Raw genomic sequence first — 19,672 nt, 5'->3', positions numbered from 1 at the left:
CTTCTCGCCGTCCTCGAGTCGTCAGACTTCCAAACACAGTCCGATGGGAAGACCGAAGAGAAGTGGGAGCAGTTGGCGGTGGTGACGATGAGTTCGTTGAAGTCGGGAAAGCCGGTGAAGGTTTCGAAGTGAGGAGTCGTCGTCGTCGAGCAACATTCTGGCTTTTGTTTTTACTTCTCATATGTATGGCCAGGATAAGATCTCGTTCTCGTCCCGCTTTTGCAGAAGGCAATTCTCAAAGCAAGCCGCCCGACGCGTCAACTTCCTTTCTCTCCCGCTCTCGCTCTCTCTCTATCGAGTCAAGGGTCCTTGTTTGGGGTCGTTAAAAGGGGATCAAGATCAAGGACAACCAATATTTCCACTTGCAAAGCGAAAGAGAGATGAAGCGCAAACGAAACGGCGAGCTACAACGAGAGAAGCACAAGACGAAGGATTGGTTTCCGACCTGGTTGTTTCTACGAACTACGCGACGGAAGGAGACGCAGAAGATGAACACGCTGAGAAGAAGAAGGAAGAGAGCGAACGGGGCCGTGAAAACAAAGAAAGCGCGTAAAGGAGTGACGAGAAAAAAACGAGCTGAAACGGGAACGAGCGGGAGGGGAGGGTAGACGGGTGTTGAGAGGTAGGGGGGAGGTGGTGGTGAGAATCGAGTGATCGAAGGTCCTAAGGGTACGTCAGAGCGACTGTTTAGATGGCTGAAGGGAGGAAGGGAGGAAGAGTCAGTGAAAGGCAGACGAGGACGCGTTTGGTGATCTAGACTGCGATTCTGCTCACGGTTGGCTCCATTTCGAAGTCCCTCAGTCTCGGAGAGGTCCAAAGGGTTGGCTCCGTTTCTCAACTGCAAGAAAAGAAATGGGAAAGCAGTCGAAAAGTCAGCCAAAAGGGACAGAAACGACGTGTCGCCGACGTATTTTTCGGGACTCACTCCTCGTCGGACTCGGATCGGGTTGGCCCCGTTTCGAAGTCCATCAACCTCGGATTCATCCGAAAGAGGGTTCGCGCCGTTTCGGAGCTTTGGAAGAAGATAGGAAGAGAGGAGGAGGAGAAAAGATCAGATCGTCGCCGGGGACGACTTGGAGAAGAGCGGTACTCACACCTCGAGTCTCAATGTCCTCCTCCCCCAGAGGATTGGCTCCGTTCCTCAACTGCGAGAAAAGTTTGGGGAAGAAGTCAGAAAGTCGGTCAAAAGGGAATGAAAGGACGCGTCGCCAATGTCTCTGTTGGGAACTTACTCCTCGTCGGATTGGGTTCGCTCCGTTTCTGAGTCCATCAACCTCGGACTCATCAGAGAGAGGGTTAGCACCGTTTCGAAGCTGCAGGCCATGATTTCAACGAAGGAAGGGAAGAAACGATCAGATCGTGGCGAGCGTCGACTTCGAGAAGAGCGGTACTCACGCCTCTGGTCTCAACCTCCTCTTCTCCCAGAGGGTTAGCCCCGTTTCGGAGCTAGATGTTGAAATGACAAGGCAGGAGAAAGAGGAACAAGGGGAGAGAAGAAGGGAGAGACAAGGGAGAGAGGTCAGGACGGGAGATGGCGACGCGGGTACGCTCGATTCGAGACAGAAGCACTCACACCTCGAGCTCCGATCTCCTCAGGGGTATCTGTCAAGGGGTTCGCTCCGTTCCTCAACTAGAGAAGGAACAGCAGGGTGAAAAAGAAGAGAGGGACGACAAGAGAGAGGGTGGGACAGGTCAGCAGCTTTCATTTGAACCAGGCTCGTTCCCGCCCTCCCTCGAGCTTCCTTCACCCCACACCTCTACTCGGCTTTCGCGACACGGGAACGAAATAGAAAACCGATGGACTCACTCCTCTAGGGTTAAGCTCAGCCCCAGTGGAGCCAGAGAGAGGAAGGGCGAGCGCAACGGAGGCGAGGGAGAGGAGGGCGATGACTTTGTTGAAGAGCATGTCTCTGAGGCGACGGACGGGAGGAGGTCGAGGAAGCAAGAAAGGTGGATGGGGGTTTGGGGCGATTCGCGTGGGCAAGGAGGAGGTGAGAGAAGAAGAGAGAGGGAGGGAAAGAAGGAAGGGAACGGAGTGAGCACGGCCGCCAGAAAGAGGAAGAGAGGGAGAGGCACGACCTGACACGTCTCGACGACGATCGGATGAGGTGAGGAGGAGGGATAGAGAGAAGGGAACTCACGAGGTGATAAAAGTTGATAGATTGAGGAGGAGGTAGATGGTTGTTGGAAGGAAGGAACGGAAAGGGGAATCCGCGCTTTAAGGAAAAGAAACGAAACAAGGAGAGAACAGAAGGCGCAGGGGCCGCCCTGAAAACCGACGCGTCTTTTTGGTTCCAGGTCGAATTGAGCCCTGAAAATTGGACGGGATCTTCACAGCAGGTGAAGGCGACGAAGATTTAACTATTCTCGACGCTCTGAAAACCCCAGGAGAGCGTCGAAAGCACCGACGATCTCAGCCTCGGGGTCGATTCCGCTGTTAGCTTCCTTTCTCTCAGCTGCTGGACCATGCGAACCACCAGCACTCTCCTTATTCCCCCACAGACCTGTATCCTCTCTTTGTCTCGGATGGGACCAAATCTTCCCAGAGAAGGGAAGGTTTGGAGAGCTGAACAACCGAAGACTTCATGCTGATCAAGAACTCAGAAAAGAGCGACGCGTCGTGGATCAAGCTTTCTGTCGCTCCCTCCTTCGATCCTCATATCGCCGTCGATGGCATCGGTTTCTCTCTTTTCCGAGCCGGAGGTCGGTCATGAGGCGACTTGGCTTTTTGCCCTCGAAGCAACTCGAAGGAACGAGTGCGAAAGCCAGCGAAAGCAATCAACGGTCGGGCACCGATCTTTCCTTATCTCCAGCGCTTTTTATTTCAGGACGGCGGTCTACAGAGAGACGCCTGAAATCCTTCCATTCATCCCTCTCATCTCTCTGTAGACGAGATCCCAGCCAGCCCCAAGCAAGGAGGGGACAGGGTCGAACCGGAAGGCGCCTCAACAAGGGGACGAGAGAGAGAACAAGCATGCCCTCTGACCTATCTTCCCTCCCCTCTTTCCTTCCTTCCATCCCTGTTGTCGGGAAACTGGTGGAACTCAAAAAGAACTCCGACCTGAACCTTCTCTCTCTCGGTCGATTCTTCCCCGTCGAGGACAGGGGAAAGAGAGGAATGGGGTCGACCTGTCGACGCGTCGCGCCTTGCGTTGCCTTTATCTCTTCTTCTCTCTCAAGACATAAACGCTACATATTTGAGCAAACCTAAAAGAAGCCTAAATCGAATCTACCGAATCGTTGTCCTGGAAGGGCGCGTAATCCATTCCCGCTCCTCCTCGGGCGACCTTTCCCATCCACTCCTCGTCCGCGTCTTCCGCTGAGAATCCTTGTCCTCCAAAGTACGAGAGGAGAACTGGGAGGAGAACGAGTCCATGAAGAGCTCCCGCGACAATCAGGGACAGCCACATTCGGAAGAAGTAGACCTGAATGGGTAAGAGAGACGAAGAAGGTCAGCTCGAAGTCGAAAGAAGCGGAGAGACGAAAGCAAGACGAAGGCTTACCTCGAGAAGCTTCGACCTCGTGAAAGCAAGGACCGACACTCCGATGAGTTTAGTCATGGTAATTCCCGAGAAGACCTGAGGAGATAGAAGGAGGAGAGAGTCAGAAACACGTCGAACTCGATTCAAAAGAACGAGAAGAAAGCTCGACTCACTGACGCTCCCACATCCACCAACGCCGACCAAGCTCTCTCGTCCCTCTCCTTGGGTCCCGAAGGATGGTCGAACGGCAATCCTCCACCTCCCGCTCCCATGAACGCTCGTGCGACGTGCGAACAGAACTCGACGGCGATCCCGAGGGAGATGACCAAGTTTACGAGGGAGATAGCGTTGAGACTGATCCCCCAGACTCCCATCATTCCCATGACTTCGAAGACGGCCAGAGCACAGGTGAGGGTGACGACGGCTCCGGTTCTCCACGATCCAAGGAGGAGGGAGGTGACGAGGAGGATGGAGATGAGGGCGAGGGAGAGGACTTCGACGGTGATGGAGACGACGTGGGCGTACTGAGATCGAGAGAGGAGAAGCGGAAAGAGTCGTCAGTAAGGAGCTGAGAATGATGGTAAGAAAGAAGAGCGACTCACCTGATCGAAGAAGACGTAGAAGAGAGAGTAAGGATAGACGGTCGCTCCCGTCCTCCTCGAAAGATCGTCGGCGACCCTCCTCGCAGCTGCAAGAGCGTTGATGAAGTCCTCCTGCGTCTTGAGAGGAGTGTGGTACGTCCTGAAGTGAGAAGCGACGACCGACGAGTTGTCTGCCGACAGCGAGATGGCGTTCCCGTACGACGCCTTTCCTCCCAGCGGGCATTCCTCGTTCGTCGGACTGACGAGCCACTGCCGAAGGTACTTCATGAACTCCTCTCCTTCTGGTAGTCCTCCCATGGTGATGTCGAACGGCGGCTCGTGGTCGAGGAAGCAAGGCTTGCACCTCCTCTCGGAATCCCTCGGAGTGCAGAAGACGTCTGGGTCGTCGACCCTCACTCGACAACAGGTCTCGAGGACGGGATTGAGCCAGTTGAGGAAGTCGTCGATCCATACGGCGGGAGGGTTAGCGATGAAGGAGACGTCGGGTCGCTTCCGTTCGGCCTCGAGGGTGTTGGCGATGGAGAGGTCTTGACACGTCGTGAACCTCCCACAGAGAGCTTGCTGGCCTGTCCGAGACGAGACGTCGACGTGATCTGCGATGAAGTAGACTGGCGGACCGACGTCGAGGTACTTGTCGAGAGCATCGAAGTAGGGGACGAGGTAGGAGTCCGAGGGAAGGGCGAGACGTTGATCTGAGAGAGGAAGAAGGAGACGAGACCCATCAGAACGAGATCGAACTTCGGACAGCAAACGAGAAGACTCACCGAGACCGAGATCGATCCTTTGCACTCCCATAGCGGCAGCGAGGAAGAGTCCAGCGAAGGCGACGACGACGGCGCTCTTGACCTCCTTCTTGAGCAGGAAGGGAGCGTAGGTTCGACGAATGAATCGAGAGATCATGCCTTCTCCGGAGTGGACTGGTGCTGGAGCGTCGTAGAGACCGATGGGAGGTTGGAGTCTGATGCATGGGAAGCAGTCCATTCGAGTAGCCTGTCAGCAGAAAGGAGGAATGTCAGCTCTGAACCGAGGAGGAAGACGACGGAGATTGAACTCACCTCGACTCTCTTGAGATCCAAAGTCATCGCACTGACGAACACCGTAACTTGAAGGATGGCGTCGAGAGCTACACTCCCAGCAGCGTAAAGAGCGAAGTTCCGGACCGCAGGCATGGGTACCAGAGCTCCGAGTGCGAAGGCGACCGTCTCCGTCAACGAGCTGAGGAGAATCGAAGGTCCCATCCTCGCCAAAGCCCTAGCGACTCGTTCCTCCGGCGAAAGGTACGAAGGACTGGCCTCGTCGTCCACCTCGTCCTCGTCATCGTCGATTCCCAAATCGTCGGCGAACGAATCCTCTCCTGGGTGGGAGATCTGCCCTGCTTGAGCGACCGAAGCTCTCGACGCGGCCGGACCGTGGATGGCGTTCTGTCGGTTGAGTTCGTGAACGAGGATGAAGATGTTGTCGACTCCTACGGCAAGGACAAGGAAGGGGATGACCTCGGCGATGATGAGGGTGACTTTGACTCCGAGGAAGGAGAAGAGTCCGACGGAGGTTGAGATGGCGATGAGGACGAGGGCGATTCCGAAGAGTCCGAGCGTGAATTTGGAGTTGACCGAGAGGAGGGTAGGGAGGAGGGAGAAGAGTCTAGCGAGACGCGTTCGGAATCGAAGGGTTGGAGGAGGGACGGCCGACGAGGGACGGCTGGGATCGGCGGGAGGAGGAGGGACGAGTCGAAGAAGGACGGGGATGTGAAGGATCTTGTCCCAAAGCGAAGGGAACAGGCCATCCTCTCCGAAGAAGAGAGCCGAGCTCGATCCTCCTGATCCTCCGAGGGTGAGGGAGATATAGAGGAACATGACGACGTAGCTGAGAACGACGGTCTTGTAGTCTGTGTTCGTGCTCTTGTTGAGTTCCTCCTCGAGACTGACTCCCGTCGAGAACGCGATCCAAGCTCCTCCTTCCTCTTTCGCCGACTTGGCCAAAGCCTCGAGGTACTCCCTCAGCGTCTTCTCCCACTCCTCCGCTCGTTCGAGAGCCTTGGGATCCAACGATCCGTTGACGACGAAGGTCACGATCATGCTCTTCGCGTCCGTCCATCCCTTCCCTTCCTCGACTCCTCCGAGGACGAACTTGGGTTCGATCGGCTGTCCAAAGTCGGGAAGGCACTCGGCTGGAGCCTTCGCACATCCGTCGACCGTTTCCTCCCACGTATCCTCGTCGAGGTAGCCTTGAAACCAAGCCGAAACCGATTGAACGACGCAAGGAGTTCCTGGGCCAGCTGGAGAGAAGCAGACGTCCTGGAAGGTATAGCCGTTCGGGTAAGATTTAAGGGAGGTGATCGCTTCTTCGTGTTCGAGCCACCATTCGAGGCGAGCGAACGAGAGGACGGGTTCGGTGGGGTTGGGGAGGGAGAGGAGGTCGTCGTGGTTCTCCTCTTCTTCGTTTGCGTCGAGGGATGGAGGAGATGAGGATGAGGGATCGACTGGTTTGACAAGGGAGGATGAGGACGAGGAAGAGGCGGTGATGAAGATCTGTTGAGGTCGGAAGAAGGGACCGAAGTTCTCGTCGAAGTGGTTCTTTTGAAGGACGGCCTCGGATCCAGGAGCGACCCAGAGACGAACGGGATCCGTTTCGATAGCGAAGGATTTCCATCCGAGGTTGAGGAGAGAGATGACCATGGATGCGATGATGAAGGTTGGGACTGAGAGGAAGAGGAGGTGAATTAACGGACGTCAGCGCGAGGAAGAGACGCGTCGAAGATCGTTCGACTCCGTTTCAACTTACAGGGTCTCGTCGCGCAGAACAACCCGAGATGGTAGAAGAAGCTTCGAAGAACGACGTTAACCTTGCTCTGCCTCGGCTGAAGAGCGTCGATAGGATCCAGCAGGCTCGCTCCTCGTCCCATCCCGAAGTGACTGGACCCACTCCTCCCGCTGTTCGGGTACGAGTCTCGATCTCCTGGTCCATCCTCGTCCGCCGACCTATCCGTCCCTCTCTTGAGGCCGTCTACGATTCCTCCCATCCTCGGCTGCGACGTCGTCGGCGACAGAGGAGCTCCCTCTCCGTCGATATCCTCCTCCAGATGTCCTCCGTCTTCTCCAGCGAGGAGAGCGAGTCGCTCGTATCTCCGTTGACGAGCTCGAAGCGTGAGGTTGAAGGAGTAGGCGAGGAGGAGAGCGAGGACTGAGATTCCGTAGATGAGGATGAGGACGAAAGAGGTACAGGACATGGAGCCGATGTGGCATCTTGGATGGTGAGGAGGGCGAGGAGGAGGGAGGTAAGGGAGGGTTGGGCAGATCGAAGGACAGTCGACGCAGGTGCAGCGAGCGGAGATCATGGACGAGTCCGAGCAGGAGAGAGGGTTCGGGTTGACTGGTGTGATCTCTTCCTCGTTTCCTGGTGGTATCGACGACGAAGGATCCGGGAAGTTGATCTGGAAAGGACTCCCAAGTCCTGGACGCTCCGTCCCCATGTACTTCAAAAAGCCCAACGAGGTCTTTGCTCCTCCTCCGATGAGATCCATAGCGAACGAGTTGGTGGCTCCGAACTGGACGTCCTTGCAACTGTCGTAGAAGCCATCCCGGAAGGTGTCCGAGACGAAAACGTCGAGCTCCTTGACGGCGATGGTGTTGGCTGAACCGATGGGTTGGGTTTCGACGACTCTGAGGAAGGTAGATTGGTCGGGAGAGCAGGTGAAGTGGCAGTAGAAGGAGCGAAAGTTGTTTCGGCATGCTGGGCAGGAGGCGATGATGCTGTAGATATGGGACGGGAGAGGAAGTGAGCTCGAGATCGAAGGAGAGAGGGAGTCGGAGGGCGAGGAGGAAGGACGAACGGTTCAGCTTGAAGGAGATTGTCCCTGAGAGCTTCCACTTGAGATTGAGTGCAGCATACAGTGTCTGGAACGTTGAAAGAAGGTCCACAGACGTTGGAGAGGAGAGTAGCGAGCTCGGCGGTGGTCTGAAGAGCGAAACGAGAAGGAGGTGGAGGGAGGAGGAAGATGGTCAGCTCTCCTTTCGATGCTTCAGGCTCCTTTGGATCCCTTCTCTCGACCTGATAAGGCCCTGTATATACACGACTGACTCCTCATCGACGGAGCAGCTCGAAAGAAAGGGAAACAAACGCAAAGAAGAAGATGGGTCTGAACTGACCTCCTCTGCGTCTCCGTCGTCAGGGCAAGGCAACTGTGGTGTGAAGATGGATTTCTTCCCGCAACCCCCTCTCATGGCGCATATCCCAGGACCATGGCGAGTAGTCGAATTCATAGCCAGGGAAAGAAGAAGTTGAAGGGAAGGGAGGGAGTCGTCGTTTGGAGGAGAGAAGAGCGAATCGTCTCAGACTCTCCTCCCCCACAAGAGCCCTCCAACTCTCACGACCTTCTCGACCCGATCTTACATCAATGAGGGTCACTCCAATCCTCAGAGCAGGAGGCCATGGCTCTACCAATCCCTTCAAGTTCAAGAGCGAGTTTAAAACTCCAAAGACTTCCTATAGTGAGTCGGTCAAAGGGAAAGAAGGAAGGGCCTCCATCCATCTCGCTGACCTCCGCCTTCCTCCTCCCTCCCCCACAGAACCCAGCATCGTTCGTGCAATCTCCTTATCTCTCGTCAGGATGGTGTATAGAGAAGGAGAGAGAGAGATCCTTCATCTCTCGCATCTTGAGATGTCTGGGCATCCCAGAATCGAGAGCTCGCATTCAACCGACATCGACCTGACCTTCCTCCCTCTCTCCTCTTTCCTCTCCCATCCTTTCTCCTACAGCCCGACCCAGCATGGGAGGCATGGGTCAACATGAAGAACGGTCAGTCTTCCCTCTATCTAGCTCATCATCGCTGAACAGGGTCATATTCGGAACGAAGGAGGCAAGACGAAGCTCACACTGACCCTCCCTCCCTCCCTCGCTCTCTCCTCTTCTTTCTTTCTTTGCTCTCCTTCACCCAGATCAATACAAGGGATTCAAACTCACCAGCAAGACCGTCAGATTCGTCATTGCGTTCAACGTCATCATGCCTACCATCTTCGTTCTCATGGACCAGTGGGAGAAGGTTCGTTCCTCGTTTCGCCTCTCACCTCTCCCTCTCCCTCCCTTCGTCGTCCTCTGTTTCCCTCCCTTCCGCAACCTTCTCTATCATCAATCCTACGCGCCCAGCAATCTCTCTCGTGAACGGATATCTAATCAACAAAAACGGACAACTGACCTCGTGCTCCCTCCCTCTTCCTCCCTCTCTCTCCTCTCTTCCCTCCGCTCCCTCACCCTCGCAACCAACAGAAACAAGAGTTCTCTCAATGGGACGGCATGAAAGGAGTTCCTTTCGCAAAGATCGACCGGAAACCCGAGGATCTCTGGACCAATCCCACCCTCCAGGAGTACAAGATTTTCGACGAACCGCCCATCAAGATCTCGACTTGGAAGGATTGAAGGGACGGTTGCTTACCAGTTTGGGTTGCGTTCGGGTTCGGCTTTTGATGTTTATGGTCTCTTTTCTTCTCTCTTCGATTCGACCGACTTGGGTTGGGAGGGAGGGAGGCAGGAGAGAGGACTCATCCGACGCGAGAGAGTCGAAGACGAGAGGACGGATATGCGAGCGAACCGTTGTTCAAGGTGAGATCCAGAGACGCCTAAAGTATGTATTCGAGCCTACTGGGAGTCGTCGTCGTCTGTTTGAGCCTATTTGCCCAACGATCTCCTGTCGGATCTTCCGTTTCGTCTCGATCCTTTCGACGCGTCGGTCTTCTCTTCCCTCTCCGTGTCTCTCCTCCCTATATACTCGACTTAACTTGTAAGCCACGTACCTGTAAAATATCTTATCTCTCGTCAACGTTGAAACCCTGCTTCTTTTCTTCCCCCTCAATCCACCGGCAGCGAGAAGAGTCGTCCTGCTTCAGCCTCGCCGACTCGCTCCGAGCCCTCTCGCTGTCCGTCGTAGTCCGAGCGAGTTCGACTAGAGGGGTGCAGGTGTACCGAGTAAGAAAAGATGGTAGTTATGGTTCGGGCGAGGCTGGCAAAGCATCTATGGGTAGCAGGAAGACGGGGCGAAAGGGAGAGAGCCAGCTGGAAGGTCGAGATGATGTTGCAGGGGCCCTATAGATGCGTGTAGACTTGGAGATAGGAAAACGATGAGCCAAAGTCATTTCGAAGCCGGTCAGCAGAAATTAGTCTATAATCGATGCTGATGAAGGGAGGGCGAGCTGTTCGAAAAGAAGTTCGAAAGCTCACCATTTCGTCTTCCTTCCCCTCTCACGGCCATGTCCTCTTCTTCCTCCACCATGGCACCTCCCTCCATCTCACCAGCTACTCTCATCACCAAGATCTTCAACACCAAGATCGCTCCTCTGTCGCTCGCTGGATCTTGGGACAACGTAGGACTCCTCGTTGGTGAGCTTCACTCTCTCCCTTCTTTCTTTCCCTCCTCCTCCTTCCTTCTCTTCGTCCACAGCATACTTTGCCTCTTCTTTTGCTCGCTAGGGAGTTCAAGAGGACTGATCTAGGTCTTCCACTTGTCTCGTTGGAATTTGCAGAGGCTCCCTTTCCTCGAGCCGGAGCCAACAAGGTCCTCCTCACCATCGATCTCTCCTCAGCCGTGTGCAAGGAAGCTGAAGCCATCTCAGGGCTCGGAGCTATCGTTTCGTATCATCCTCCAATCTTCTCAGGGCTCAAGTAAGCTCACTTCTTTCACCTCCGCTTCTTTGCTTTGAGAAGGAAGCTGGGGAAGAGCCGGAAAAGACTGAGGTCGAAGGGGAGGGAAGGAAAGCTCGAGCTCACCTTTGATTTCTGAGCATCATCCCTGACCTTTTTTACCTTTCCAACTCGCCCCAGGTCTCTCACCCTTTCCAACCCCCTTCAGACCTCTCTCCTCCGTCTATCAGCTCAAGGAATCTCCGTATTCGCTCCTCACACCTCGCTCGACTCGACACCGGGAGGAATGACCGACTGGCTGGCCTCCCCGTTCAAGGTTCGTTTCGTCGCATCTCTTCCTCTCCTTTCGACAGCTTGATGGCTTGACATTTCGTAGATACGACGTTGACGTAATCTTGTGATAATCAGCCCTTCACTTCGATCCGAGCCTGTCAGCCCGAGGAAAACCCTCCCGCTGGGTTCGAAGGAGCTGGATCAGGACGAGTCGTCGAGCTCGAGGGAGAGGGTTTGGAGCTTGAGGAGGTTGTGAAGAGGGTCAAGAAGCATTTGGGAATGGAGATGGGTGAGTCTCGTTCTACCCTGCATCATCGTCTTCGTCCTCTGCTCGCAAAAAGGGTCCAAGCAGCAGCTCATCTCGCTCTTCCTCTGCCCTTCCTCTCCCTCCAGTCCAACTCGCTCGAGGACTCGGAGAACCCAAGAAGATTCGGTCGATAGCCGTCTGCCCTGGATCTGGAGGATCCGTTCTTGGCAAGGTTAAGGCTGATCTTTATCTTACTGGAGAGTGAGTCTCGTCTTTCTCGATCTTTCGTTCACATCGAGTCGACGCGTCGAACCTGACTTCGTTTCTTCTTCCTCGCAGGATGTCTCACGTAAGTTCTTCGTCCTCGACTCTATTCTCTCGATTACCTAACTGATCCCCTACTTATTTCTGAAGCACGAAATCCTCGCTACCATCGCAAAGGGAACGACCGTCATCCTCTGTTCGTCTCGTCTCGTCTCTCTCCCTCTCTCTCTCCTTCCCTCTTCCTCCCTTAACCCTCCACCACTCCATTCATTTTCTCTCCTCTTTCTCAGGCGGCCACACCAACACCGAACGAGGCTTCCTCTCCCACACCCTCAAAGCTCAACTCGAACTTGAACTCGCCGCTTCCGAAGACGCGTCCGCGTCCGGACCTTGGGAGGTCATCGTCTCGAAGGAGGATCGGGAACCTTGGGTTTTCGCTTAGCTCACTTCGAAATAAAATCAGGAATGACAATCGAGAAGTCCATCGATACGAACGAGAGGCCAAGAACAACGAAAAAAACGTCAACCCTGATCAAAAGAACACTCGAAAAGCTAAGCTAAGCACGATACACCCTTTCATCCCCTCTCTGGAATCAACATCTTCCTATCCTCCAACACCTCGTAAACTCCCCCTCTTCCAGCACCCGCTCGTCTCGCATCTTCGAACGAAGGAGGCAACTCCTCTCTTCTCCCAAGCCCTTCATCACCTCTCCCTCGTCCCTTCCCTCTCGCAGGGTTCTGCCCGTAGTTGTACTCCACGGTCCCGAGCACCACCTCTTCTCCTTCGTCCCACCTCCTGATCTCATTCCCGTAGCCTTGATGATCCTCGAGCTTGTTGGGTGTCGCCCATCGGACTTCTTCCTCGAACGAACCCGTCCGGCCAGTTGATCTGTTCTGCTGCATGTCGGCGACGTCGGAGAGGTACTCCTTGCTTCCTTCTTCTTCCTTGATGGATCCGAGGAGACCGCGAGTGGAGGAGAGGGACGAGTACCGAGAGTTGGTTTGCTGGGAGGAGGAGGAGGAGGAGGAGGGATGGTTGCGTTGAAGCGAGTTGGGGTTGTTGGTTTTGGATTTCTTACATCTCCTCCAGAAGGTGAAGGCGATGACAGCTACGACGAGGAGGGAGACGACGACGACGATGGCGATCAGCAAGGTTGGGTTCGATTTCGAGTTGGTTTTCACGAGTCCTGCTGAGGAGGAGGAGGAGGTTGGGACGGGAGAGGAGGAGCCAGCAGGGGGAGAGACAGTTCGTCCCCCCGCGTCTACTGCTGGTGGTTTGCGAGTTTGAGGAGAGGAGGAGGGAGTAGGTGTGAGGGTGGAGGGAGCATCGGGGGAGCCAGCTGGAGAGATTTGGGGTAGTCTATCATTCGAGGAAGAAAGGGAAGGAAGAGGGAAGAGGCAAGGTCAGGTTGAAGATGAACGAATCGATCGTTCCTCTCGAGAGCCGACGGATGGACTCAGGACGTACGGGCTCATCGTCGCTTGTTGCTCTATACGAGAAGTAGTAATATCCTTCTGTAGAAGTTGGGTTGTTTTCGAGGAGTGAAATAGCTGTTTCGAAGAGGGTGACCGTTGGAAGAACAAGAGTTGCGATGCGGAACTTCACCGCTTCACCTTCGACGCCTCCTTTTCGGGACCTCAGGTCGAGGGAAAAAAAGCGGGACCGAACGACGGAAGGTTTGCTGCGTCGAGAGTTCCGATTTTGATTCTTTGGAGGAAGAAAGACAAAAGCCTATGGGGGCTCGACTCGGATCCTCTTTCTGATGAATCGGGGCGGACTCGAGAAAGGGACGAGGAGGGAGGAACGGACGGGGACTCGACGTTGTTCTCTCAGGATTTGCGATCTATAGCGAAGCTGGGTCATCGAAGAGAAGGAGGTAAGCAAGAAGGGGCAAGGAGAGGGTATAGAAACGAGCGTGGGTAAGAAAGAAGCGGTTCCGAGAGTGGTACGAGCGAAAACGAAAGACGAGCAGGGAAGCAAAAGCAAAAGCAGAAGAGAGGGGAGAGAAGACGGGACGCGAGAGGATGTGTAGTAGAACCACTAGTCGAGGTGTATCATGATGGGTGGGAGGAAGGCCAGTCCAGCTGCCAAGTTTGGTGAGGAGAAGGAGGTGTCAGTTCGAGAACGAAGGGGGGGGGGGGGGGGGGAGGGAGAAGATACGACGCGTCGAGAGCTGAACTGACCTGACGCGCCGAGATCGATGGTCCACATGTCCTAGAAGAAGGAAAACAAAAATGAGGGGAGGAGTCAGTCGATGGAAGGAGATCAGGAAGAACGTCGGAGCTCACAGAGAAGAACGTCGTCTCGTCGCTTCCTCCCAAGATGAAGATCCTCCCATCAGCGAAGGTCGACGAGTGGTAGCCTCGACCAGGGTAGAGGTTTCCAGCGAGATGTTTGGTCGTCCATTTCTTCCGACCTGGATTGAAACGAACAGAGGGTCGTCAGAATGGGGAGAGAGACCAGGTTAAAGGCGAGAGAACTCACGAAGGTCGAAGCAAAGGATGTCGGATTGGTACTGTTTCGAATCGTGTCCTCCAACGACGAAGAGAAGGTTCCCGATGACCATGGCAGCATGATACGCTCGTTTCCGAGATCGAGAAGGGTCTGGAGGTGGTGAGATGTTGTGCCAGACTTTCGTTTCTGCGATGCGAAGAGGGAAAACAGGAAGGTGGATCAGCTCGAGTCGATGCGCCCAGAAATGAATAGAGAACGCGAGACTCACTCAGATCCAGCACTTCTACTGTATCGAACGTCTTCTGACCGTTCCCTCCACCAAAGATGACCAGCTTCCCATCAACTACGTGACCACTGTGATATCCTCGACGATCGGGCACTGGACCTCGTTTCACCGCGTCTCCTCCCTCCCTTCCGACTTCGCCGTTCTCGTCTCTCGCGGGAGGCGAGATGATCTCCCTCCACGTGAGAGTAGATGTATCGAAAATCCAGGTGTCGTTGAGAGCAGTGTGGCCGTCTCCTCCTCCGAAGATGACGAGGGAAGAGGGAGCGAGGAAGGAAGCAGAGTGGGCGCGTCGAGGGACGGGTTGAGGTGAGGAAGGGTCGAGTTTGGGGAGGGACCAGGTGTGAGTCACTGAAGAAGAGAGATAGAGAGAAGATAGGAGGATTATGTGAGGTCAGCGATAGAGTCAGAAAGATCGAGAGAACAAGGGAAAAGTCGAGAGAGACGAACGAGTGTTGAAAGCGAACATGTCGGCCTTTGAGCAGAAGGAAAGCCCTCGTCAGCTCCGCAAAAGGGTAGAAGAGTACTGAGATAGGAGCTCACTGAGTAAGTCATCTCATCTCCTCCTCCGAAAACCCAAATCGTGTGACCTATCGCTGTCGAAGTGTGAGCTCGTATCGGTGGAGGAGACTCGCCTTTGACGTCCTTGAGCTGATCCCATCGCATCGTGTCTGTCCATCGTTTGAACGACCACGATGAAAGTAAGACTAGCGATCAGCCCTTGTCGAATCGAGAAACGAGAGAGAGAAGAACGAACGAATGTTGAACGTCGCGACTCCTCCAAAACAACCTCCCTTCGAGCTCGACGCTCCACCGATCACGTAGATCTTGTCTCCCACCAGCGTCGAAGTATGAGCCTTCAGAACCGGCGGAGGGAATCCGTACATAGGCGTCAACGAGCAGTAGAGAGCTAGATCGAGGGAGGAAGAGGGAGGGAGGACGAAAGTCAGCCCGGCGGTCGTGTGAGCTCGTTCGTTTCCCTTGTCGAGCTCGCAGAGACGACTCACAGCTCGTCTTCGCCACTGGCACGTCCGTACTTCCAGCATGGTTCCAAGGGACTATCGGCTCTTTGATCTGCTTAGGCATCACAGGTTTCCTGATCGGTTTCGGCGAGGGCTGAGCTCCTCCTTCGACACGGGAAGAGCGAGAGGACCGAATGGAAGATGTAGGAGGAGCTGGACCACCTGAGCGGAGGTTGGACGAGGAGGACGAAGTCGGATAGCGTGAAATGGAGTTGGAGCTGGAGTTGGCGGTTGAGATGGAAGGGGAAGAGGAGTGTTGAGGTTGAGATGAAGACGGTGCGAGGGGAGGAGGGTTGGGGAGAGCGGGCATCGTGGTTGAGCTCTCTTGGAGGCCTGAGGAGGTGCTGAAGGTGGATTCTGACGCTGAACGAGTTGAAGGGCTAGGTCGAGAGAAAGCTGAGGCGAGATCTGGGGGAGCTGTAAGATGTAGATGATGAGTCAGACGAGTCCAGAAGAGGAAGGAAGAGGGAAGAGGAACGAACTTGGAAGCGTGCGAGTTGTTCCCTGAAGAAACGAGGGGTTTACACGTCAACTTCGAGATCTCAACTTGAACCAACATACAGAATGGAGTAAGAGGTACACACCGATGCTGCTCTTGGATGTAGGGATGTTGAGGGAGCTGGTGGACAGGGAGGAGAGAAGGGAGCCAGGTCAGCGTCTGCCTCCTCTTCCTTCCCTTCTTCAACTTCCCTCTGCAGATCAACCTTGTTTCCCTCCAACTACCACAAGCTCGAATCAAGACTCACTTTTGCTACTCCCAACCGCCATACTCCTCACGCTCCTCCTATCGTCGTCGTCGTCCTGCTGAGGTCTCGCTCCCTCCCTCTCCGGTTCCCCTGAGCTGGTCATTCGTCTCGCACGAAACCGAGGTCTCTGCTGGTACTCACTCGCTGTACGTCTATCCTCTTGCGGGTGAGGGTGAAGGTTGAAACTCGGTAGTCTAGGGAGAGGTGGGAGGGGATTCGTTGGAGGAGGTTGTGGGAGTTGGCGGAGAGAAGGGAGGGGAGGAGGAGGAGGGAATCGCGATCGTTGAGACGAGCTCGCACTCCTTTGAGAGCGAAGCGAAGAACGGGAGCTCTCTTGGTTTGTTGAGGGAGACCTCGGGTCGATTTCCCGTCTTCTAGAGTCCATGGTGGTTTGGGAGTCAAAGAATACAAGAGGGGTTGAAGTGGTTGCTTGACGGAGCAGCCCAGGGAGGGGGGGGGGGGGGGGGGGTGAGAGGGGAACGAGAGTCACTTCCAACTCCTGGATCTATCTTTCTTTCTTCTTGCTTTGCTCGGAGCTCCGGCTTCTTCGCGACGCAGCCTGAGGAGAGGCAGAGGTCTCTGGGGACTCAAGAGGTCAAGGGAGGTCGACGCGATCGTTGAGGGAGGATTGGGGGTCGAAGGCGCGAGGACCGAGCTGTTTTCTCACTCGAAGATGCTTGGAGCTCGATCCAGGCCTTGGAGCGGAGGTCGGAGTTTCAGAGCTACAGGAGAGGCTTCGCTTGGCTTCGCTGACCGGTCTTCTCATCTTTGACGCGTCGTTCTTCCAGCTCTTCAAGTCGCGTCCATCTTCTTCCACCTGTCGACTTCTCCCCTTCCCCTAGGTCCATACCGTCACTCACCACGCCCCCGAACATCTGGTGCGTCTTCGTCTTGTCGTCGAGGGCGATTACCGTTTGGCAGAAGGAACGTTGGAAGAACTTCTCCTGATTCTCGAGCCAACTCCTGCCGAAGCGTCGCCTCGTATCTCGACTACGGATCAGTATCTCGAAGGAACTCATTTCTTCCTTCCTTCTCTATCGATAGATTTCTTCTTCCCTCTGCTGCAGCTCAGCTTTCTTCCTCCTTTCGCATCAGCACCACGGGCGACGCGCCGCCTCGACTTCCCTCGGTGCCTTATCGCAGCTGTTTCAATTGATGGTTCGTGTTCCCCTGTTTCCTCCTGCTGTTAGTATGTTTCCTCTCCTTGGCTGATCACTTTCTACTTTCCTTCCTTCATCGCTTCACATCCCTCCCTCTTTCATTTCACGCTCTTCCCTCAACCATCACTTCTTCTGCTCCTCCTCCGCCAATGCTCGCTTCCCTCTCAAGATTTCGTTCCTGCTCTGGATCACAATCTCCTCCACGTAGCGGCGGTCTCAAAGAAAGATTTGGACCTGAGGCCGACAGCTGAACGCCACAGAGATTGAACCGAAACACGTTTCGTTCCGACCTCACTTTCTTCCTCCCTTCTAACCATCACTATCTGTCCAACACCCAACACCCATCAGCCATAGACTACTACCGGACCCTACGCGTAAGCCTCGCCTCGAAATATCCGTCTCGTCGAGCCAGTGTTCGTCGCGTCGAGGCGAGGGACGCCCTCGTCGGAGTTGAACGTTGAACGTGCGAGCTCACACCTCCTTCCTCCCTCCCGTCTTCCCTTCTTTCAGCTCGTCACCTCTCAGGCTGCTCCTTTTCTCTTCCCCCTTTCGAACCTAGTCCATCATGACTTCCTCGCCCTCCCTCCTCGCCCGAATCTTCTCTCGTCGACGCTCGTCGGAGACTTCAACATCTTCCTCGTCTTCTCTCTCCTCCCGGGAAATTCAGATCGCACGACTGGAGGAAAATCTGAGAGGAGAACCTTTCAAACGGAGGGAGCAGGAGATCGCATACGAGTTCTCTGAAGTGTTGAGAGAACGAGAGACTCCTCCTCCTGTATACGACTCGGTTGAGACTTGGAGAAGAAGTGAGTCGCTTCGCCACTTGCTCTCTCGCCGCTCGCGAGCAACAACCGAAAGCTCACCGGAGCCTTGCTCTTCTCTTCTCTGATTCGCTTGAGCAGATCTCTGAACGAGACTCCGATGGCCTTAGTAGGGATGGAAGGAGGAGACGGTGAAGGAGTTGCACAGACACTCGACATATATTGTAGAATTGGTCTTGAATGGCATGGGCATTGGGTGGCTTTTCCTCTTTCTTTCGCCGTGTCTTCCTTTCGGAGACAAAACGCTCTCATCTCGCTGAACACTTTCCTCCCTTGTCTCATCGTCTCATTTCGCTGGGAGGAGTCGAAGAGGAAAATGATCAGGGGCTGAACGCAGTTTCGACCCTTTGTTTCACCCTCGACGTGTCTCCTCTCTCTTTGTTGACCTTCCTTGCTCCTTCCTTCTTCTCTCTCCACCGACCACCAGGAAACAACTCTTCACTCTCCCACCCTTTCTCACCCTCTTCCTCTCGACCTCACCCTCCTCCACAGATTATGCCAGACGAAGCCGTCGAAGCAGCCTACGCTCGTCGACCTCACCTCGAACCACCGTCCCTTAACCTCGCTTGCTTCCTCGGAGACAAAGCCAGCATCACCTACGAGCCCTCGATATCAGGACGAGAACGCAGAGTCTTTGAGAGAGTCGAGAAACCCAAGAAGTCGTTCTGGGGAGGAGGTGGATCGTCAAGTGGGTCGGGGGCATTGAAGGTGAAGAAGGATTGGGAGAAGGAGCAGCGTCGTTTGGCGAAGGAGCAGGAGAAGGAGCAGAAGAGACTGGCAGAGGAGAATGCGGAGGCTTGGAGGAAGTACTATAAACAGCAAGCTGCGATGGAGAGTGAGGAGAGGAAGAGACAAGGAGCGACGGCGAAGCAGTTGAGAGCTTTGGAGAGGGAGGATCAGAGACGGGCTGAGGAGGCGAGGAAGCAGATCGAGAAGGAACAGAGAGAGGAGAGTATGAGGCAGACGTTTGGGTTGCGGCCTCCAGAGCCTCAGGTAGTCGTCGCTCCAGTGAGTCGATCTTTCGCTCGAGGAGTCGTCGCCGTCGTCGTTCGACCCCTCCTTGCCCTCGACTCTTCGCTGACTACACTCTGTCTCTCCTCAACCTTCCCTTTTCCCCCTCAGACTTACTACTCCTACTCCCAAGCCGTCACTCCCAAACAATCTTTCTTCCGCTCATCCCTCAAACCTCCAAAACGACCTCAACTTTTCAAACCTCCTCCCACCATCCCCGTCAAATCCACCTCCAAACCAGTCGCTACAGCTTCCAAACCCTCCCTCTACATCACTCCTCGAGTCATAGACTCTCAAACCCAGTCTCGAGTCTTCCCAGGGATGTCAAGAAGTGCGGCCTATGCTATAATGTCGCTTGAGGAGGAGGACGCGAAGGCGAGAGGAGTTCCTGGTTGGAAGGATTCGGGGTGGAGATGAGGGTTCTTAGTCGACGAGTAGACTTGAGAGTAAGGAAGTGATCGCTGCGATGAGATGGAGAGAAGTTGGCTTGCGAGAAAAAGAGAGAGAACCGTTTCACGGCTGAACGACGCGCCGAAAAGCTGAGTTTGAGCCTCGAGGCTTCACTTTATCTGCCTTCGTTTCATACTGAGGTTCGAGGATACGATTTGTCTCATTTTCTTCTGAGAGGAGGGTGGTGATTGCTTCCTTGCTGTTCCAGGAGGGGCAGCGACGCGT

At 54.8% G+C, this 19,672-nt stretch overlaps 7 protein-coding genes across 7 annotated transcripts; 3 read left to right on the top strand and 4 right to left on the bottom strand.

Moving 5' to 3' along the window:
• Positions 1–318: 318 nt before the first annotated feature.
• On the bottom strand, positions 319–2,177 carry BDY24DRAFT_387068 (uncharacterized protein). The gene is made up of 9 exons (XM_076640190.1): positions 2,142–2,177; positions 1,808–1,910; positions 1,574–1,630; positions 1,396–1,446; positions 1,233–1,313; positions 1,095–1,145; positions 926–1,012; positions 775–838; positions 319–695 (listed from the first exon to the last, which is right to left on the bottom strand). Exons 2-9 carry the CDS (start codon positions 1,904–1,906, stop codon positions 688–690), a joined length of 498 nt encoding a protein of 165 aa, XP_076497148.1. The 5' UTR covers positions 1,907–1,910; positions 2,142–2,177; the 3' UTR covers positions 319–687.
• Positions 2,178–3,179: 1,002 nt separating this feature from the next.
• Positions 3,180–8,383, bottom strand: NCR1 (sphingolipid transporter). The gene is made up of 10 exons (XM_076642822.1): positions 8,230–8,383; positions 7,914–8,038; positions 7,092–7,833; positions 6,866–7,049; positions 5,140–6,782; positions 4,849–5,074; positions 4,085–4,776; positions 3,656–4,006; positions 3,504–3,578; positions 3,180–3,425 (listed from the first exon to the last, which is right to left on the bottom strand). The coding sequence occupies exons 1-10, from the start codon at positions 8,341–8,343 to the stop codon at positions 3,219–3,221; spliced, it is 4,359 nt and encodes a 1,452-aa protein (XP_076497147.1). The 5' UTR covers positions 8,344–8,383; the 3' UTR covers positions 3,180–3,218.
• BDY24DRAFT_387063 (uncharacterized protein) lies at positions 8,384–9,570 on the top strand. Its single transcript, XM_076640189.1, has 5 exons — positions 8,384–8,571; positions 8,650–8,660; positions 8,840–8,879; positions 9,020–9,123; positions 9,348–9,570. Exons 1-5 carry the CDS (start codon positions 8,478–8,480, stop codon positions 9,495–9,497), a joined length of 399 nt encoding a protein of 132 aa, XP_076497146.1. The 5' UTR covers positions 8,384–8,477; the 3' UTR covers positions 9,498–9,570.
• Positions 9,571–10,237: 667 nt separating this feature from the next.
• NIF3 (uncharacterized protein) lies at positions 10,238–11,986 on the top strand. Its single transcript, XM_076640188.1, has 8 exons — positions 10,238–10,454; positions 10,598–10,736; positions 10,896–11,031; positions 11,124–11,277; positions 11,382–11,496; positions 11,575–11,584; positions 11,650–11,695; positions 11,790–11,986. The coding sequence occupies exons 1-8, from the start codon at positions 10,325–10,327 to the stop codon at positions 11,939–11,941; spliced, it is 882 nt and encodes a 293-aa protein (XP_076497145.1). The 5' UTR covers positions 10,238–10,324; the 3' UTR covers positions 11,942–11,986.
• An 89-nt stretch (positions 11,987–12,075) lies between these two features.
• BDY24DRAFT_414679 (uncharacterized protein) lies at positions 12,076–12,975 on the bottom strand (the record flags this gene model as incomplete). Its single annotated transcript, XM_076643354.1, has 2 exons — positions 12,076–12,839; positions 12,921–12,975. 2 exons carry the CDS (start codon positions 12,973–12,975, stop codon positions 12,076–12,078), a joined length of 819 nt encoding a protein of 272 aa, XP_076497144.1.
• Positions 12,976–13,202: 227 nt separating this feature from the next.
• On the bottom strand, positions 13,203–16,332 carry BDY24DRAFT_387057 (Kelch repeat-containing protein). Its single transcript, XM_076640187.1, has 12 exons — positions 16,006–16,332; positions 15,844–15,878; positions 15,742–15,763; positions 15,245–15,676; positions 14,995–15,147; positions 14,781–14,908; positions 14,688–14,712; positions 14,223–14,588; positions 13,985–14,140; positions 13,789–13,916; positions 13,684–13,714; positions 13,203–13,584 (listed from the first exon to the last, which is right to left on the bottom strand). Exons 1-12 carry the CDS (start codon positions 16,106–16,108, stop codon positions 13,541–13,543), a joined length of 1,623 nt encoding a protein of 540 aa, XP_076497143.1. The 5' UTR covers positions 16,109–16,332; the 3' UTR covers positions 13,203–13,540.
• Positions 16,333–18,604: 2,272 nt separating this feature from the next.
• On the top strand, positions 18,605–19,452 carry BDY24DRAFT_387048 (uncharacterized protein). The gene has a single exon (XM_076640186.1). It carries the CDS (start codon positions 18,815–18,817, stop codon positions 19,412–19,414), a length of 600 nt encoding a protein of 199 aa, XP_076497142.1. The 5' UTR covers positions 18,605–18,814; the 3' UTR covers positions 19,415–19,452.
• Positions 19,453–19,672: the final 220 nt, after the last annotated feature.

Source organism: Mrakia frigida (genome assembly GCF_051309035.1).
Source record: "Mrakia frigida strain ATCC 22029 unplaced genomic scaffold BDY24scaffold_13, whole genome shotgun sequence".
In the NCBI taxonomy this organism is placed as follows: Eukaryota; Fungi; Basidiomycota; class Tremellomycetes; order Cystofilobasidiales; family Mrakiaceae; genus Mrakia; species Mrakia frigida.
The sequence above is the reverse complement of the archived record's forward strand: the minus strand, read 5'-3'. Positions and strand labels throughout refer to the sequence as shown.

Bases quoted from the DNA above. Each gene is read 5' to 3' on its own strand.
- NCR1 (XM_076642822.1), bottom strand. From the start codon at position 8,343: ATGAATTCGACTACTCGCCATGGTCCTGGGATATGCGCCATGAGAGGG. The intron at 8,039-8,229 runs GTCAGTTCAGAC...TTCGCTCTTCAG, and splicing joins ACGACGGAGACGCAGAGGAG to ACCACCGCCGAGCTCGCTAC. The intron at 3,579-3,655 runs GTGAGTCGAGCT...CTATCTCCTCAG, and splicing joins TGGTGGATGTGGGAGCGTCA to GTCTTCTCGGGAATTACCAT.
- NIF3 (XM_076640188.1), top strand. From the start codon at position 10,325: ATGTCCTCTTCTTCCTCCACCATGGCACCTCCCTCCATCTCACCAGCT. The intron at 10,737-10,895 runs GTAAGCTCACTT...AACTCGCCCCAG, and splicing joins CCAATCTTCTCAGGGCTCAA to GTCTCTCACCCTTTCCAACC. The intron at 11,032-11,123 runs GTTCGTTTCGTC...TGTGATAATCAG, and splicing joins GGCTGGCCTCCCCGTTCAAG to CCCTTCACTTCGATCCGAGC.
- BDY24DRAFT_387057 (XM_076640187.1), bottom strand. From the start codon at position 16,108: ATGACCAGCTCAGGGGAACCGGAGAGGGAGGGAGCGAGACCTCAGCAG. The intron at 15,677-15,741 runs GTTCGTTCCTCT...TACATCTTACAG, and splicing joins AACAACTCGCACGCTTCCAA to CTCCCCCAGATCTCGCCTCA. The intron at 15,148-15,244 runs GTGAGTCGTCTC...CCCTCGATCTAG, and splicing joins GCCAGTGGCGAAGACGAGCT to CTCTCTACTGCTCGTTGACG.
- BDY24DRAFT_387068 (XM_076640190.1), bottom strand. From the start codon at position 1,906: ATGCTCTTCAACAAAGTCATCGCCCTCCTCTCCCTCGCCTCCGTTGCG. The intron at 1,631-1,807 runs GTGAGTCCATCG...TTCCTTCTCTAG, and splicing joins CTGAGCTTAACCCTAGAGGA to TTGAGGAACGGAGCGAACCC. The intron at 1,146-1,232 runs GTAAGTTCCCAA...CTTTTCTCGCAG, and splicing joins CGAACCCAATCCGACGAGGA to TTGAGGAACGGAGCCAATCC.
- BDY24DRAFT_387048 (XM_076640186.1), top strand. From the start codon at position 18,815: ATGGAGAGTGAGGAGAGGAAGAGACAAGGAGCGACGGCGAAGCAGTTG.
- BDY24DRAFT_387063 (XM_076640189.1), top strand. From the start codon at position 8,478: ATGAGGGTCACTCCAATCCTCAGAGCAGGAGGCCATGGCTCTACCAAT. The intron at 8,880-9,019 runs GTCAGTCTTCCC...TCCTTCACCCAG, and splicing joins ATGGGTCAACATGAAGAACG to ATCAATACAAGGGATTCAAA. The intron at 9,124-9,347 runs GTTCGTTCCTCG...CGCAACCAACAG, and splicing joins TCATGGACCAGTGGGAGAAG to AAACAAGAGTTCTCTCAATG.